This window comes from Chaetodon auriga, chromosome 1, assembly GCF_051107435.1.
Source record: "Chaetodon auriga isolate fChaAug3 chromosome 1, fChaAug3.hap1, whole genome shotgun sequence".
Classification (NCBI taxonomy): Eukaryota; Metazoa; Chordata; class Actinopteri; order Chaetodontiformes; family Chaetodontidae; genus Chaetodon; species Chaetodon auriga.
Window position 1 is genome coordinate 13,244,283 of NC_135074.1, and position 17,673 is coordinate 13,261,955.

The following is a 17,673-nucleotide window of genomic DNA, read 5'->3' on the forward strand; positions in this document are numbered from 1 at the left end:
TCTAAATCTGTCTAAAAACCCAGTGAAAGACGCAGCTGTAATGAACATCTATTAGAGATAGCCTCTTCTTGATGCAGCTGTTTCTCTTGGGACAAAAATGTGCCATCACTGACCTCCAGTCTGTTAATCAGCTTCTTCTTAATGGCATTCTGAGCGGCAGCGTTGGTGGCCACACGCAGCCCCTCTGCAGCCTCCCTCAGCCTTTGCTGCTGGTCCTCATTCTCTGGGTACGCTGCTGCACCCTGAAAACACACAGCAGGTTATCAGGAAGGGAAAACTGAAATGGAAGTTCAATCTCAGCAGAACCAGTGAGCCTGTGGTCGACTACAATGCTTCAAATTTGGATGTTGCTGCAAAGAAGCTACGAATTGTTAAAATGTGGATGCTTCACACACGTCTTCTTCACGTCAGCCTTTGACCACCAAAGTCAAACCAGTTCATCCTTGCTTCTAAGTGGACATGTGTGCCAAATTTGAAGAATTTCCCTCCTGAGATATCGCATTTATGGACGGACAACCTGAAAACGTAACGCCACCAGCATAAAAGAAAAGAGCACAGGCTGCATGACGTACACACTCTTTAAAAAGACGGTTTTTCTCCACTTTCTTGTTTCTTTGAAAAGCAATATCATCTCTGAGTGACACGTCAGCACTCATCACATCACACACACCTACCGAGACGAGCAGCAGACACACCCACACAACTGCCATCAGCTCATACAAGCAATCTTAGAACATCCAATCAGCGCACGGAGACCTTTGAAATGACACACACTTAATCACTGCACTCAAACTCAGCTGCAGCTCCTCTTCACTACATGAATCAGTTCTTTTGTTGACACTGTGTGTCCGTGAGAGATGCTGTTTACTCATATTAATAAGCAGCTCTTTTTAATCTTCTTGTTTAGGACTCCAGCAGTACAAGTTAAACGGGTTCTGTGGAGACTAATATCACTTTGCACCTCGGTGTCTCCCGCTGTTGGAGAGAGAGCTAAGCCTGCAGCCATTAGGTTAATTAACTGGGAACTCGGTGGCTTCACCTGCAGCTGCACAGAGAGGTGGGTGTGCGTGCTGCTGAAAACCCGCATCATTAAGGTAATGTCTGACCTCACACACGCTGCTGGCAGAGGTCGCCACAGACACAGATATCACTGTGAGGAAGCCACACGAGCGCATGAACAGAAATTCTGCTGTTAAGTCATTTCACAGGTTGAAAATGTTTTGTTTCCTTTCCAGACTCTCTACAACATTTCACTTCATCACAGTAAAATAGTGACCAGCTTGGGATCAGTGGATTCTGCAGCTGTCATCTGCCTGCTGGCAACTGCTGATTCCATTTAATTTCAACAGCCAATTTGCATAATTATGTAGTGTTTTCGGAGCTGACCAGCCTTCAAAAAGCAGGGTCTGCTTTACAGTGATACAGTACGTGTACAAGAAGAGTCTAAAAAGAGCTAAAAAGCAAATCATTACCTGGCACGGGCTTTACAAAATAAGCCAAAACACAGTCTGTAACACACACAGTCCAAAAAGCAAACTGCACACGCTTCCATCAATCAGTTACCATGGCAACTGAGGTGTCAGCCTGCATCGACACAGATAAATATGCAGCTGTTAGGGTGATAAGTCTGGCATTAAACTGGACCATCAAACCAGCTGGAGGGCATCATTTAATTTTCATGGTGGAAGTGGAGAATTATTAATATCAATGTGTGATCCTGTAGACAGATAATGAGACTGATGGAGAGAGATAGCACATAAATAGTTTGGCTAGAGAAGACGGGATGAGTGGCACAGCTAAGCCTGCCCCTCAGCAGTCTGCTCTGAGAAAGAGTTTGATGTCCTCTTAATCATGTTAAGCTGGAAACTTGAGGTGGAAGGTGAATTTTAAGGCTGTACGGATTAAAATACTTCAAGGTTCAACTCTGATTTTGAACTTTAGACCACTCGTTCATTCTGTCCTCAGACTGCTGTTCACACGTGGAAGTACGCCGCTTTTAAACCAAAGGATTAGACCTACACTACACCAACGACAGACCCTCAGGAGACACGTCTGTTAAATGCCTGAAATTTCCAGATGACACTACAGTCTACCTCATCCAGGACCGTGATGAGTCTGTATACAGACTAGCTGGTCCTCTTCCTCTGCTACTGTCAGAACAAGCTGGAGCTGAACACACTCAAAACTGTGGAGATGATAATGGATGCCAGGAGAAGTCCCCCAGCGCTGTCCCTCATCACAAACTCAACAGCAGTGTGGAGACCCTCAGGTTTCTGGGATCCTCAATGTCCCAGGAGCTGCTGATCCCGTTCTACTCTGCAGCCATCCAGTCTGTCCTCTGTTCATCCATCACTGGTTTGGATCTGCCACACCTCTATTCAGGACTTCTGTATGTCCAGAGTCAGGAAACATCACTGCAGACCCATTGCACTGTGAACACAATCACACTCTCTTTCTCTCTCACACGCACGCACGCACGCACGCACGCACGCACGCACGCACGCACGCACGCACGCACGCACGCACGCACACGCACACACACACACACACACACACACACACACACACACACACACACACACACACACAGCTTCTTTCCCCTCTGCTGTCATTGAAAAGGTCGCCCAGAGTGTACAAGGCAATAACAGCCAGCACTGTAGTTTGTCATCCGGTCTTAAGAAATGCTGCTATTGTGATTAAAACAAAACTTTTCAAGATTATTTTTGGATTGTTTGAATTATTCATGGAATAAAGCTTGTTTCATACAAGCCCCCTCAGCTCAGTAAACTCACTTTCTCTTGACAACAGTTGAGGTGTAAGTGCAAGCTGTTAGAAGAGAATAAACACAACAATAACTTGATTCTCACACGCCGCTCACCTTTGCTGCCTCCACCATCCTCGCGGTGGCGTCAGCCAGTAATTTAGCAGCTGCCAGCAACTTCTTAGAATTGTCTACGTCCACCTCAGCCTCAGCATCCGACCTCATGGCATTCACCAGGTCTGAGGTGGCCTGAGCCAACACCCTGGCCTGACGGACCATCTCCCCTGAGAGGAGACACAGTTGAGAGGACAGAGGCAGAGCAGAGGTGAAGGGGGAAGAAAAGAAAGATGAGAAAGATTGGAGAGCAGCAGATTAATGATGAAGGACCACTGTGTAGGATTTAGAGGCATCTACCAGTGAGGTTGCTGACTGCAACTAACTAGATATGCCTTTTCTGCCAAAAGATCCCTGTAAATCCTACACACTGGCCCTTAAACTTCATTGCGTAATCCCATGCTTTTGCTGGAAATCCTCCTGAGTTTACAGCCATGAACACTATGGACAGAGAAGAAATAAATCCATCTTTGTTTCCTTGTTGCAACAATATTCAAACTCCTGTTTTCTCCTGTGCACGTTAGAAATAATGATGCAATGCTGGCAAACCATAGCGGAGGAGATAAATATTTCAATAAACTGCATGGATTTTTAATTTGATTCCATTTAATTTTGTATCGGCAGACAGGAGAAATTCAAAGTTTACTTGTCAAAATCATAGCAAATTGACACCTGTTGTGACTGCTTGATGTTGACTGTAGAAAGCAGCTGGTGGGAGAAAACAAGGGATAACAGAAACACACATCTTTCCATCAGCTGTGGCTGAATCTCTTGCCCAGTTGCATTTGTCTCCCTGATCAGATGTGTGTAATGTGAGCACACCTGTAATCCACTTGTAAAGAAACAGTTGGATGCGACTGTTCCAGCAGCCCCGGTGTTTTCGACTCTCTCTGAAAATATGCTGTTTATCAGACTAATGGGATAAGACAAAGGGGACAAGAAAGGGATTGGTGTCTATATCCTCTCTGTCAAAGCAGACCTGGCACACCACAGAAGCTATTTGGCAGAAGGCCTCTATAATTCATGTGAATGTATCAGCTGATATGCCAACACTGCACTACAGAGGGAGTCACTCTTTTTTTTTTATTTCCTCGTAACATTTCATATTTGTACCTGAATGACACATTTGACACCAGTTCAAAGGCGATACTCTTGAACTGGCATATGTATTCAGGCAGCGCAAACAGCATCCCACTTGTCTATCAAGCCAATCAATCCAGCTGAGCTGACCGCTGGGTCGGGCCACTCGCTGTGCATCTCTTTCCATCTGCCTTTCTCTGCTGTCAGGCTTGTGAACATCACTGTCAGCTTTTTCTCTGTGGCTTCAGCAGGGCTGACAGCGGTCCATTCAAAGCCACCATCATGCCACTCTCTCTGAGGAGAAGACGGGATGAAGCATGATACACAGTAAAACATCGACTCGGAAACTTTAGAGCTGCGGAAAGCAAGTTTTAAGACTAAGGCTGGATATATAAGATATTTGGCTAAGGCAGGACATCTTTAGCCACAGCTTACAGATATAGTTGATTTTTTATTTTGTATTGTTGAATTGTATTCTGTGTTTTTCATTCTCTTCTACATCTCCTTTTTATTCCTGCTACTATTGTTTGCTCATCTTATCTTGGAAGAAACCAAAATATTATCAGGCAGATTCAGGTTGAACTTTCCTCAGGTCTGGTTAAAAAAACAAACAAAAACATGCACTTAATTACAACGACTATGACCAAATCAAATTCAGAAAAGGACAGCTTGCGTGATATTAAACAAAAACCACTGCAATGATCAGCCGCTCACAAACCATCAGCTCACTGTTCTGAGTTTCTGGCTTTTATTTTTTCCAGCATATTATTCTTTATTTGCAAAACACCAAAGTCAGTAGGTTTCATCCTCTGCGGGCCACGAACATCTGTACAAAATTCCACGCCGGTCCTTCCAATAATTGATAAGATATTTCAGTCTGGACTACAAAGACAGATATTACCATCCCTGGAGCTTTGCAGCTCGCACGGCTCATAAAGACTAAAACATCTCTGAATGTAGCTGCAGTGCACTTTTCTGCTAATGACTGACTGACTTACAGGGCAATTAATTAACCTGTTCCTTAACCTAAGTACCGTACATAATTACTTAATTGCAAACAAATGTGCCTTCGTTTCAACACATTTTTCTGTATTTTTCAGCATTGCCCCAAGTCCCCAGAATCGGCAGATTTGGGTCCATAATTATGATTCCTTCACTTTCTCTGCATTTCATCTCTTTCGCACTCACCTGCGTCTCCCATCGAGCTGAAGATGCTCTCAGTGACGGTCATAATGGTGTCTGTCGCCTGGTCGTAGCGGCCGATGGGCTCTCCCCTTGAGGTGTACTGACGAACATGCTGCAGGAGATCTCCCAGAGCCTGACTCACCACGCTGGCTGCTGCGCTCACCTTCAAAACAGGAGATGCACGCCATCAACATTAGTGCCATGTTTCTTAAGCCGCATTATTCCCTGCTTCTTATTCCATCGGGGTGGGGAGGAGCACACAGGACTCATTATCCTCATTGCTTCTTAAGTCGGGTGTTAGTGCATGAGCTGAATACCCTGCATAAAAAAACGGCTGGTGTGCTTTAAATGCAGCGAGCTGGAGAATCAGTATTCTAGCCAACTCGTTTTGGCCTGTCTGGGTCATACATGTGATATAGCTTGTTATCTTCTGAGGCAAAACTAAAAATGGCACATGGAACAACAGAGCTGAGCGCACTGTTTGTCTGTGTGTTAATCAAGCTGACCTGTTTGAGGAGCTCGCCATCTTCTGTGGCTGAGAGGCAGGCCTGGACGCAGCTCTCCACCGAGCGATCCACCAGCTTCCCAGCTTCGATTAACTGCTCCTGGCACACCGGCGAGCTGATGGTGGGACTCACCACCTACAGCAACAAGTGAAAAGTGTGAAACTTCGATTCCAATTCCATCTCCAACATGAAGGGGAGATAACGGCATCATACGGTGCTAAAGAGATCGACATCAAATATCTTTCCCCAGTTAAAACAAAACAAAAAAAAAAGATACTGCTTTCTCTCATCTGAAAATTGGAGCTATTCAACAATGCCCAAAGTAATCTCCATCTAATTTCCTTCAAAGATAAATGCAAAACATATTTTACATTGGAATAAATGCACTGCTAAACACTCTTTTCATCACTAAAGCACATTTTGCAGAGAACAGAGGAAACAGAAAAAAGAGAGGAGAAAAGATCTGAAAGGGATTCAGCAGATGGCTCTCCTCACGCTGCCATGCAGAGAAGCGAGGGTTTGTTTAGTAAACGCAACTATTCAGGTTGGGAGCCAGGAGGGCATTTAAGCTAATTAGAGGCATGTGGGTTGTACAATTAAAGATTTGCAAATATGATGAGGGCACGGGGTATTTAACACTGCCTTGGTGCATCCTGATATATTCACTCTCCAAAAATACTTATTTTCCAGCTGCAGATGAATTGCAGGTTATTCAAATTTGAATGAAAAAAAAAAAAATGTCTATTTACCAAACCCCACTGCACAGTCTACTTATGAGACAGCAAATGGGGAATTATTGTCGTGCACTCAACCAAATAGCTTTAACAATACCTTCCCGAGTGATATCTTTACACCACCTCCAGTGTAATATTCAAAACCAGACAGATCATAATAAATGGGAAAACATTACGCCACCAGTGCATCAGTTCAAAGCATTTGCATAATATCCACTGAATTTACTTTTTGGGAATTGAGTGCATATTACACAAACACTGATATGATGTGAGTTATGTAGTACAATGAGCCTCATATGTCATGCATGGTAGAGCGGTGAATATTCAGCACTCTTGGGGTTTTACTTTTGTCGACAGGTTTATTCAGATCACGTTCTTGTACCTTGGCACACGCCACCAGCTGGGAGGTGGACAGGGCGCACTGGGTGGCGGCGGCAATGACCCGGTTCTGAAGCACGGTGTCCTCCGCAACCTGGGCCACGTTCTTGGCCTTCAGCACCAACATGGCCGCAGCGTTGGCAACTGCTTTGGCCAGGTTCATGAGGATGTCCTACAACAACAGGTGGCAAAGATATTTATCTCACTCTCATCAACAGGTAAGAAATTATGCTGGCATTTACATTTGCATAGAGCAGATAAAGGTTGAATTATAACAAACTACAGCTCTATGTTAGACGATTATGTCTGTAGACATCTAACCGCCATCTTATTTCACTTGTAACAGGAAATGCAACAGTGCTCAGTGTACATCATAAACATACTTAACAACAGAAATCTCATTAAAGGGCAGCATCAACAATCTAATCTAATAAAAAACCAAAACAATTTACCCACTGCACATCTGTACAACTCATCGTTTTGAAATTACTTTACTACTGATTACTAAAATACTGAAATACACCACAGAATTGTGTGACAGGCAGGCTGAAGAAAAGCTGATCTTCATATAACCTTGACAAACAGTCTTAGCCAAGTATGAGCTGCATGAAAGAAAAACACAAGCTTAACAGCTAGAACAGCATTCAATTGAAGCAAAAGCTAGTTTTCCTCCATATTCCCCTGGTGACGGTGTGTTTTTGATTAACTGAGCGGCAGTTCCTCAGGGCTGAGCTTCCTCTGAGCAGGACACAGGGTGAGGGCTGTTGATCAGAAGTGGACGGGGTGCAGCGTTACCTGGAACCGCTCGTCGGTCTCGCTCTCTCCAATCTGGCGCAGGAGGTCTCCGCTGGCCTGGCCGATGCTGCCTGCCGCTGTCAGCACGGTCTGTCTGGGCTGTGTGTGCGCGCACACACACACACACACACAAACACAGGCACACAGAAAAGCATTAGGATGTCAAAGTGCATCATCTTGTTACTTGAGACATGGTTTGTACCTAACTGTGCAGTGTTTCACTGTGCTGTATGCTGCATCGGAAACATCAGTCCGTCTGAGTGAGTTATCCAAACACCAAAAAAGCTAAAATATTGCTACACTAAGAGACATTTGACTCTACAAACCAGCTCAGATTTCTCCATCTAACTCTCCTACAGGCTACATGTTATCTTTCCAACAACTTACATGCATAAATGCACAAATGTGTAAAGCTCAAGGTTGCCCCAGAGCTAGATAGGCCTGTGCATTACGCAGATTAACAGCCAGCAACTGTGCAGTACATTAACTTCTTAATGATACTTCCACAGCAACAAAACCTCAGTGAGAACATTATATTTCTGCAATCCAAGCAGATGCGGACTGCATTAGCATGTGTGTCATTTACAGTATATTTTAAGCAAGTTCTGTTTCCAGAAAAGCACGAGATGCTTGACATTCATCCCAGCTTCAGTCTGAGGTCTTTATTCAGATCATCCAGGACAATTCAGTTAGCTGAAGCTGGACAGGGGATGTTAATGTAATTAGGTGTAGTTTTGAGGAGCAGGAGACACGCTGCATTATGAAGAGATGATACACTGTCTCAGAGCAGAGCTGCGTGGCAAATCTGATTAACTTTTCAGGTTGTCAGTTTGGCTGGGAAAAAAAAAAAAAAAATCACTGCACAGACAACCAAAGGCACAAACAGAATCTGGCATTTCAAGTAACACAAACGGTGAGTTTTCTTGCTGTACGGGCTCAACTCCAGAGTCAGGCTTCACTTTCACGCAATGTTCTCCATTTTCTAACAATCTCTCCTCTCTGTCTATGCTCCCCAACTCTCTTTCTCCACTTGGTTTGGGCTATAAAATTAATACAGAATGAAGAAAACCTGATAACATTATGGATAAAATACTAAAATGTACTGTACAAAGGCTTTGACTAGACATGGTGTCATTATCTCAGAGTTTGAGGTTCCTCTGCTCACCTCTCCAGAAGCCGGCTCCACGGCCTTCAGCAGGTCAGACACGGCCCCTGCAAGTGTCCGGGCAGCCCTCATCAGGTCATTACCTCCACCAACGTCGTCCTCCATCAGCGCAGCCAACAGCTTCACTCCCTTTGACATCTCTGTCAGGTTGGAGGAAATGGTGGTGATGGCGCAGCCCACCGCGGTGTAGTCTGTGTCAGTCGGATCACCTGAGCATGAGGAGACAGGACGGAATTAGTAAGAGCCATCAGACAGATATGAGCACTGGAGATGTGAATAAAACGAACTTAGAGAGACTGCAGACACACACGGGGAAATGATGAGGAAAAAGTGTCATCAATCAGAGAGGCACAGAGCCAAAATTCACCAAACCAAGGCAGGATGTGACGGAACTATTAGACTTTACACAAGATCTACAATGATGCTAATGAACAGCAAAGTGATGGAAGGGTTTTCACAAATTGGCCAGATCATTTTAACTCTGCAGAAAAGCACTCCTAAAACTGCTGGAACACATCCTCACATTCTCAGTGGTTTCATTAAGGATTCTTAAAGGCTCATAATAAATCCCACAGAGGCTATGCAACAATACATAATGTTGCCTTCCTCTACGAGACAGTGACATTATTGCCAGTGAACTGCGGTAAAGCCAAGCCTTGGGAGCAGACAAACAGAGCACGTTCTGCTGAGTCATGCCAGTGTCACTGACCAGCTGTGAGGTTGACAACAGAGGCGGTTCCTGCAGTGATGGCGTCGACCTGGGAGTGGATCTCATGTTTTGACTCGTCCATCTTGTTCTGGATCCACATCTTGGACGCCTTGGTACACAGACGTAGACCACAACAAAGCACGTTACTTTTCATGCAGAAAATGCAAGCAATCTGCAGACAGTGCCATGACTTAACACTGTGCACAGTGAAAAGTATCGTTTTATTTACTGGGGTATTGTTTTATGGCTGTTTCACAAGATCATAATGTGTGTAAGGAGTATGAGTATGTGGGGGCTTTATGTTATTTCTAGACACATGTGTGCACTGTACAGTACCATGTCCTGTCCCAGTGGTGGCAGGTTGTCGACCTCCCCGAGGTCAATCTGTGCCTTCTGCACAGCTTGCATACTGGTGTTGATGGTTCCCATCAGAGCCTGCTGTGCTGAACTCTACAGACACAGAACGATCGCCATGAGGAGTGAGGGCGAGAGTGGAGGTTGATGATACATCCGCCCACTTAGAACAAACTCGTGCATGACTGACTTACACCTTTAACGGACTTCAGTGAGAGGAAAACACACAAACATCACACTGAGAGTCATTTTGCTGTTCTTACCAGAGGTGGCATGTGTCCACGGTGCATCTGACCCATTGTGATCTGCTGTTGAGCAGATGGCATGGTGCCCATGCTGAGTGATTCTGTGCCAATGGAGCCAGAGCGGATCACCCCTGGCAGCGCCACTGAGCCATGCTCCACCCGGCCCACACGGTTAAACTGCTGCTGAAGGATGGTGGACCTGCAGGTACACAAACAGGCAGCGATATGGAAATGTTCAATGCTAAAACGGTGTGTTTTTCAAATGACGTCCTGTCTTAAGTTAAAGTAGAATGATACACACAGCATGAAAACAATTCTCAAGTTTTCTTTTAGAGAGTAAATCTGTCATATATTTACAATACTTAAGATTCAAATCACACTGTCACTGTTTTCAACTCAAGCAGAGAAAATCTCAGCTAATGTGTGTTTGGTTGATAAAGCCTGAGAGTCACGGGGACCTATCTAAATGATGCAACGGCAGAGAATTGAGTTTACTAAGCATGCCGGCTAATTTTGCTCATATAGACGCAGCAGCCTTTATCACCAAATTGATTAATCATTATCCTGCCAGCCACTCAAATTACGTGCCAGACACAGCAGAGCATGAGGAAAAGAAACACAGAGAAGGGACCAGAACAAGTTCTCATGTAGGAAAATAACATGGTTGCCTGGATGCAGAGTGGTTGGATGCAAATAGAACACCTTACAAATCTGCACCCAAAGACAGACATGAAGATTTCAAAGAAGAACATTTGTGAGGATAAAGACATTGTCATGTAAAGTTTCCATTCAGTGTTGCCTGTTTTTTTTTTGCAACACGGTATTCTACATAATAACCAAAAGAAAGAGAGCGCTCGTGGGAATGAGAACAACGTGAACCTTTCCAATATTCATGATTACTCTGTGAGCGCTGCACTGAGCTATTCAACACTACACAGCCAAAACACATTCAGTACACTTTTGATAAAAATTAGAGTTGAGACCAAAATGTGATTTTTACACATTTGTTTTGCCATGATTGAAAACAACACAGGCAGAGTGTGAAATAATCTTCTTAAGAAAATTAAATGAAATTAACAATTCATCACTTTGGGTTTGGCTAACCCGCCTTTAGTTACTGCTCTCTGTCTTTGTGGGGCAGTATGGACAGAATCATTCATTTTTTAGCTCAATAACTTTGCACTGAAAAAAGACCTGGTTCTGTTTAACGTCTCATCTCATCTTAACATCAGAGACCTCGTTTCCACCAAAATCACAAGAACTCCCTTTGCACTGCCTCATTTGAATGACACTCCCACCAGTTTGCACCACTCCTCCCGTCTTGGCACAAAATACTTCCATTTCAAGACTAGAAATAAAACACTACACAAAGAGACAAAGCACGTTTCAAGGTAAGGACAGGACCAAGCTGTGCACTGCCTCCAGTCAGACATGTGAAAAATGAGTAATTTAAGGCAAAATCAAACAAAATAATATTACTTAAAAACTAAGACCAGACTAAATGCCTACTTGGACATACACACACAAACATGACATACAGATGCATCTAGAAATACACCATCAACTTAATACAGAGGACAAATGACAGTGCAAAATGCAGCTGTACAGTAGTTATATATCAGGGACAAGCTGGAACGGCTGCATACACATTAAGACAGTACGACAAAGAAGGGGAAAAGTGACTAAAAAGAAGACCAAAAAAGAGAACATGTTTCTGTTTCTCGGCTTTGTGTGCGAGTGTGTTTATAGGAGAGATTTAACGGCAGGCAGCGCGATTGTGTTCATTTGTGACAGAGGGCCACTGACACAAAGAAGACTGACACTGCAGAGTCTTCCCACTGTGTACTTCTGGAAGACAAAGCTCTGTTTTGTTTCTTTTTAGATAAAGCCTTCCAGAGTTTGGCTTGCTGTGTGTTTGCAGTATTAAAGACTTTTGCCTTCGGCCGTGCATACAAGCCCAGATAAAACAAAAGGGGGAAAAAATAAATTAACAATTGCAGCAAATGCTCTCTCAGATGAAAGAAGGAACGTAATATCAATTGAAGCCAGACAGGAAAAAAGGGCTTCAGTTACTGTTCACTGACAGTCCACTGTGGATAAATGAGATAATACACATCTAATCAGGAAATGTTCAGATAGAGCCTTCGCTTGTCCAGTGCAGCAAAATTTCCTCACATAATGATTATCACTCAGGATAACATCTAGCTAAGGAGGTGTTCATGTGGGGAAATGAGGTCCCGGAAGATGGATGTGTGAGCTGCGGTTGAGGGTGGTGGTTTGAAGGAAATTGAAAAAAGGACTCGGCCTGATATTGTGTTTTGCAAGAATAATATGCAATAACAACAGTTGATGCTGGACTATAACACAATAAAGCACTGCTGGGACCATATGGGAGATACTGGAGGAATTAATTTATAGAACGACAAGTTTGTCATGCAGCAGCTTTACTTAAACTTTGTTGCTTTTGCATAGCTTTCTCTACGTAAGTATGTTGTTTTCTACTGATGGAAGAATGGCAACCGTCTGCAACAGTGACAAGAAGCACTGCTTGTCATCTAGTTTCAACAAGAGTAAGACTACAGCTATGCTAACAGCTCTGTGAGCCTGTACACACAATGTTTTGAGCTACCTGCTAACATGCTTAAATGGCTTTGCTAAAATCCTGATGTTTAGCAAGTACAATGTTTACCTTTTTAGTTTGGTGTGTTAGCATGCTAACATTAATGTTTGCCATCTTCGTTGTGTGTTAGCATGCTAGCATTAATGTTTACCATCTTTGTTGAGTGTTAGCATGCTAGCATTAATGTTTACCATCTTCGTTGAGTGTTAGCATGCTAGCATTAATGTATACCATCTTTGTTGAGTGTTAGCATGCTAGCATTAATCTTTGCGGTCTCAGTTTAGTGTGTTAGCATGCTAACATTTGCTAATTAACACTAAACAAAGCACCATTAAGAGCTGACAGGAGTGTCACTTGTTTTGCAGGTCATGAACCAAAATATTAGACAAATTCAATCATTACAATTGATTCCAGGGAGAGCTGCGGAGTTCATCGCTTGACACAGCTGATACAGCATTTATTCCTAATTACATGTTACTAATTTACATACTTTTTTGGGGATACGGATTCCTCAAGCATGGTTGACTCTTCATCGCCTTCTAATCCAAAGCGATCCTTGCTTTGTTTCTGCAGGAGACAGACAAGTGCATCAAAACTCAGTTTCAAAAGAAGCCAGCGGTGGTTTCAGAGAAGCTATTCCTGCTTTTCTGAATGTCAGATTTAATTTCACATAAAGAAAATCTGGCCACAAATTCATCAAGTGACTCAAAGTAGGAAACTGGTCTGAGATGGACGCATAGTTAATTCTATTTTTAGGCTTTGGATGCAGCAGCTGAAGATTTAACCTTAAATGTCATATAAAATACATATGAAATAAAGCAGCAATAAGCAAATCAGTGTGTGGGAGTTTTTCACTTTGAAGCTGCACTGCCACTCAACACACCTGTCACACTTTCAGGTGTGCAAAGGCATATTTTCAGTATTGTGAAGGAAGTAGGCTGAGAAATTCCACGTCTGTGTCAAATTCCTAAACTAAGACTGGAGACCCAAATATGCTAATAACGCTTATTCCACTCTTAATATGCATCCACTTGAGCTGCTCTAAACAGCATGGTGACATCTTACAGTGTGCCACATGAGCCCAGCTGTCCTGCACTTCTTTTTATCTCACTGCAGCTTGAGTACATCAACAGATCTGAGACTTAATCTGCCACAGGAGGATATTGATTCATCATGATTCATCTGCGTCTCCAGAGAGGAATGCCTCACCTTTTTGAGGATGATGTCGATGTAACCAGCAATGAGCTGAGAGATCTGTTCCCCTTCAGTGGTTTGAACTGAGTAGTAGCTCTCCTGGTACTCCCCAAAGTCCTACACACACACACACACACACACACACACACAAACTAGTTTCAGATGTATACTACACATTGTGTTGGCTGACATCAAACTACTCCAACATACAGAGTCAGATTAGGCCAAAAACATCTTGGAGCAGAGTTTATGTAGGGAAAGGAGCAGAAAAAGGCGCATTTTTTCTCGTAAAGAGTGAAAAGTGAGGTGTATGGGCAAATCAGAGCAGATCAAAATATAGGACTCCTTCAACAAGCGAAAAACAAACCAAAAACCTTTGAATCCATTTCAAATCCCAGCATCACAGAAACGCACATCCTAAACCACAAAGCACTCCGCTGAATTAACAAGACGGAGAGAGTGTGTTATTAATTTAACAGAGACAGCGCCTCGACCAGATCTGCAAGATTAAATCCGTGTTGCTCATTGACTCCATGTGCTGACACAAAGCACGGATATTGACAGGGAAGACAAAAGAGTCTGTTCAATAACTGAAGTGCATGAGGGAATGAAAGGACAGGCAGACTGAGCACTACAGTGATTGTTTAATGGCCACTGCAGGGAACGGTCGGGCTCACTCTGAGCCTGTCGGTCTTATTTACTACTCGGGATATAATGCTCAGTGTGGACAGAATGACTAAAAGCCGGCAGTATCAAAACCTTGTGAAAAATATTCACAGCGGGTGCTTCTGTGATAAATCCTGGAGTAAGCCTGCATCAGTGTGGAGTCAGATATTTTCTGTATGTGTGTCTCACCAGGGTGAAGCTCTTGGGTGACGCCGCCCACCTCTTCACGGTGGTAAGAGGCCACTCCTGAACCACGTCTTTGGTCCTCTCATCCACTCTCATCACAGACTCTTTGGTGATCCCCAGGAGCCGTGGCACCAGCTTGTTCTTACTCTTCATCTTTTCCTGCAGAAACAGAAGAAACTTTATTGCCTTCCAGACTGGGCAAAAACACAAAAACATTATGGCAAACTAATACTGAATCAAAGTCCTTCTGGAACTGCAGCATGGATGAATATAACCATTGGCCACAGTGACTAACTGCAATGGTTAAATTTGTAGACGTTTATTATAATACCACGCAGGTGTTTACTAATAGCATTAGCATTAGAAACGTCTCTGATAGGTTTCTATAGGCACTGCTACTGGTATTAATGCTACTACTAGTGTAATTAGCACTCATAACGCTGCCTGCAGTAGTAGCAGGACCACAGTTACTCACAACAGTACTACAACTTCTCTCAGTTTGATTGCTGGATGCATTGCTGCCCCACTTCAGCTGAAGCTCTGTATGTTCTAATGTCTGTTTGTCTTCTATCTATCTCGTCTGTATTTGTAATAGCGACACAGAGCATCTCTGCTTTCGCTTTTCTTACATATTACAGGACAGTTTGGTCTCACTGGACCACACTGTACAAATAAAGGCACAATCACTCCATGAAAACAGATGATAAACCAACAACACACCAGCTTCAGTGATGCAAACAAACATTTCAAATGTCAATCTTACTACTCCCTTCAGTGAACAAATTCTGCCCCAATGCATTTTCTTTAATGGCCATAGCCTGCTGCATGCTGAGGGCATTACTTAAGTAAAAAGGCATTTAGAGAAAAGCACTGATTAACAGCTCGACCAACAAATTTTAAATTCATAGGCACAGCCGGCTGAAACTCTAATTTTGCTGTCACGCCAATCTGCCAAGATGGATACGTCTTAATCATGTCTTTATCTGCCAGTCTAAAACTCAGCCTCCTCTTGCATCCATTAAGCCTCTAATGTCATACTCCAGTTGCGCTCTGAGCCCACAGAACTCCTTTCCCTTCCCCTGGCATGGAAAGAGAGAAAGCATTTCTTCAGGAGCTGCAGTCGGTGAGCAGATGGATGGACCGTGATGTGCTGTGACGTGAGGGCAAAGAGGTGAGTTGTATAAAAGCCCTGGAGGGCCTGTAAACTCTCTGGGGCCTCCGGCGGGTTATGGGTTAGGCACTATAGGCTGCATTTTTTCCAGGGTTATTTTTAAGATGTTTCTGCTCCACTGGATTACACTCGAGGGTGACGGAAATGACAAAGGTGAGTGCATTGGATGTCAAACTGATCAAGGGGAACACAGATCCAAGGCCAGGAGGTGGGATATGGTTTAGGATGTGTGTGTTTATGCTTTAAAAGGAATGAAAGGATAAGTACAGCGTGGACTTGCAGGGCTGTGGAATGTGCGAGCTGCTGCAAATGAAGATTTGATGAGGTGAGCTCCGATCTAATAGAGAGGGTTTTCTTTTTTTTCCTGTTTTTAATACCTCATCTCTGCCCTTATCCTCTGGTGCTGAGAGCTACTGATGAAAAGCCAGAACTGTCTGGCAGAGACTCGGTAACAGCAGCACAAGTGACTCTTTTTTTTACAAGCAATTACCAGAAATGATCTCATTTTCTACGAGAGCTGAGCAATGAAGTCAGAAAAGGTGACGACTGGAAAGCAATTCATCGATGCAGATGGGGAGGTTTCCCGTGACTTTATGCAGGATGTCCTCTTGCAGCAAGTGATGTGAAGCAACAAAAAAAAAGGAAAAAAGTGGAGGGGGGATTATCTGTCAGTCTTGCCATAGCAGTTGCACAGGTGGTCCGATTGAAAATCAGTAAATTGCACCTTTCAGCAGGCATCTGCTGGCAGGTGGACTTATTTGGTAGAGTTATTTGTCCTGGGTGTGCCTGTGCGATGCCTCCCAGTCTCCCTCATTCACTCCACTCCCCCCAGCTCGCTCTGAAATAATCTTTAGTGCCACACTCGGCTGCACAGACACATTTGGTTTCCTTCCAGCAACGCGCTGAACTCCCTGCAGACGAGGTGTTGCTGGTGTGTGTTTGTATGTGTGTGTTAGCGAAGAAGAGAAACAGGAAGAGATGAAAGATGTCACATTTCTCGATAATGAAAAGACCCAGTTTAAAAACCAATGGAAAAGCATAGCAGGGGATATTTTGCATCATTTGTCCAACAACGACATTTTGTAAATTAGGTTTTGAGATAAGACATTTTGCTTTATTATCTAGCAAGAATATGCACACTTTTCTTGTCTTTTTTTTGAACATTTTCAAGTTATCAGAGCTTTCTTTGGAAAAGATTTTAACTTTTAAACTGAGCTGAATAAAAGGACTATTATATCTAAAATGTATTTTTACATTTTTCTAGTATCCATGTCATACACTGTGTGTGTATCTGTTTTACTGAGCGGTATTTGCAAACCTTATCTGCAAATTTCATTTGACTAGCCCTAAAAACAAAGCTCCACTCACGTGTTTTGATTGGGGTGTTTTTACTCTCTGAACGGGCGATATGAGAGGCTTTGTAGGCTCAGGTGGACTCACACAATTTCCCCTCCTGCTAGCTTCTGTCTCCAACCTCTTTATCCAGTTAACACCAAGCCCAGAGAACAGATTTCACACTTTGGAGATAAAAGGCTTTGACTACACTTCGACTAATTCCAAAATCTGCTTCCACCTTTTTTAAATAATTCAATTCCAAAAGAACTTCAGGCTAGATTCTCCATTTTTTGAGGGAAGATGATCTTTTCACTGAATAAATTGGTGCAGTGTTTACAGCATGTTTTGGAAACTTACCTTGACCAGGAAGAAGGAGACGCCGTATGTCCGCAGAGACCGAGCCAGTTTGACGTATTTCACCTTTGCTTCGATCTCTGTCATTTCTCCACAGTTCTTGTGTTCCTGCAGGTTGGAT

At 43.4% G+C, this 17,673-nt stretch overlaps 1 protein-coding gene across 2 annotated transcripts in view; it reads right to left on the minus strand.

The window, feature by feature from the left end:
- LOC143339789 (talin-2) overlaps nt 1-17,673 on the minus strand; it is an 87,661-nt gene that overhangs the window by 25,731 nt on the left and 44,257 nt on the right. For both annotated transcript variants that reach the window (XM_076761280.1, XM_076761367.1), the window contains exons 10-23: nt 17,556-17,660; nt 14,696-14,851; nt 13,856-13,957; nt 13,137-13,213; nt 10,045-10,225; nt 9,764-9,877; nt 9,428-9,536; nt 8,719-8,927; nt 7,554-7,652; nt 6,763-6,930; nt 5,647-5,781; nt 5,144-5,303; nt 2,879-3,045; nt 114-242 (exon numbers count right to left, since the gene is read on the minus strand). In XM_076761280.1, the coding sequence (XP_076617395.1) occupies nt 114-242; nt 2,879-3,045; nt 5,144-5,303; nt 5,647-5,781; nt 6,763-6,930; nt 7,554-7,652; nt 8,719-8,927; nt 9,428-9,536; nt 9,764-9,877; nt 10,045-10,225; nt 13,137-13,213; nt 13,856-13,957; nt 14,696-14,851; nt 17,556-17,660 (1,911 nt within the window). The remainder of the gene's footprint in view (nt 1-113; nt 243-2,878; nt 3,046-5,143; nt 5,304-5,646; nt 5,782-6,762; nt 6,931-7,553; nt 7,653-8,718; nt 8,928-9,427; nt 9,537-9,763; nt 9,878-10,044; nt 10,226-13,136; nt 13,214-13,855; nt 13,958-14,695; nt 14,852-17,555; nt 17,661-17,673) is intronic.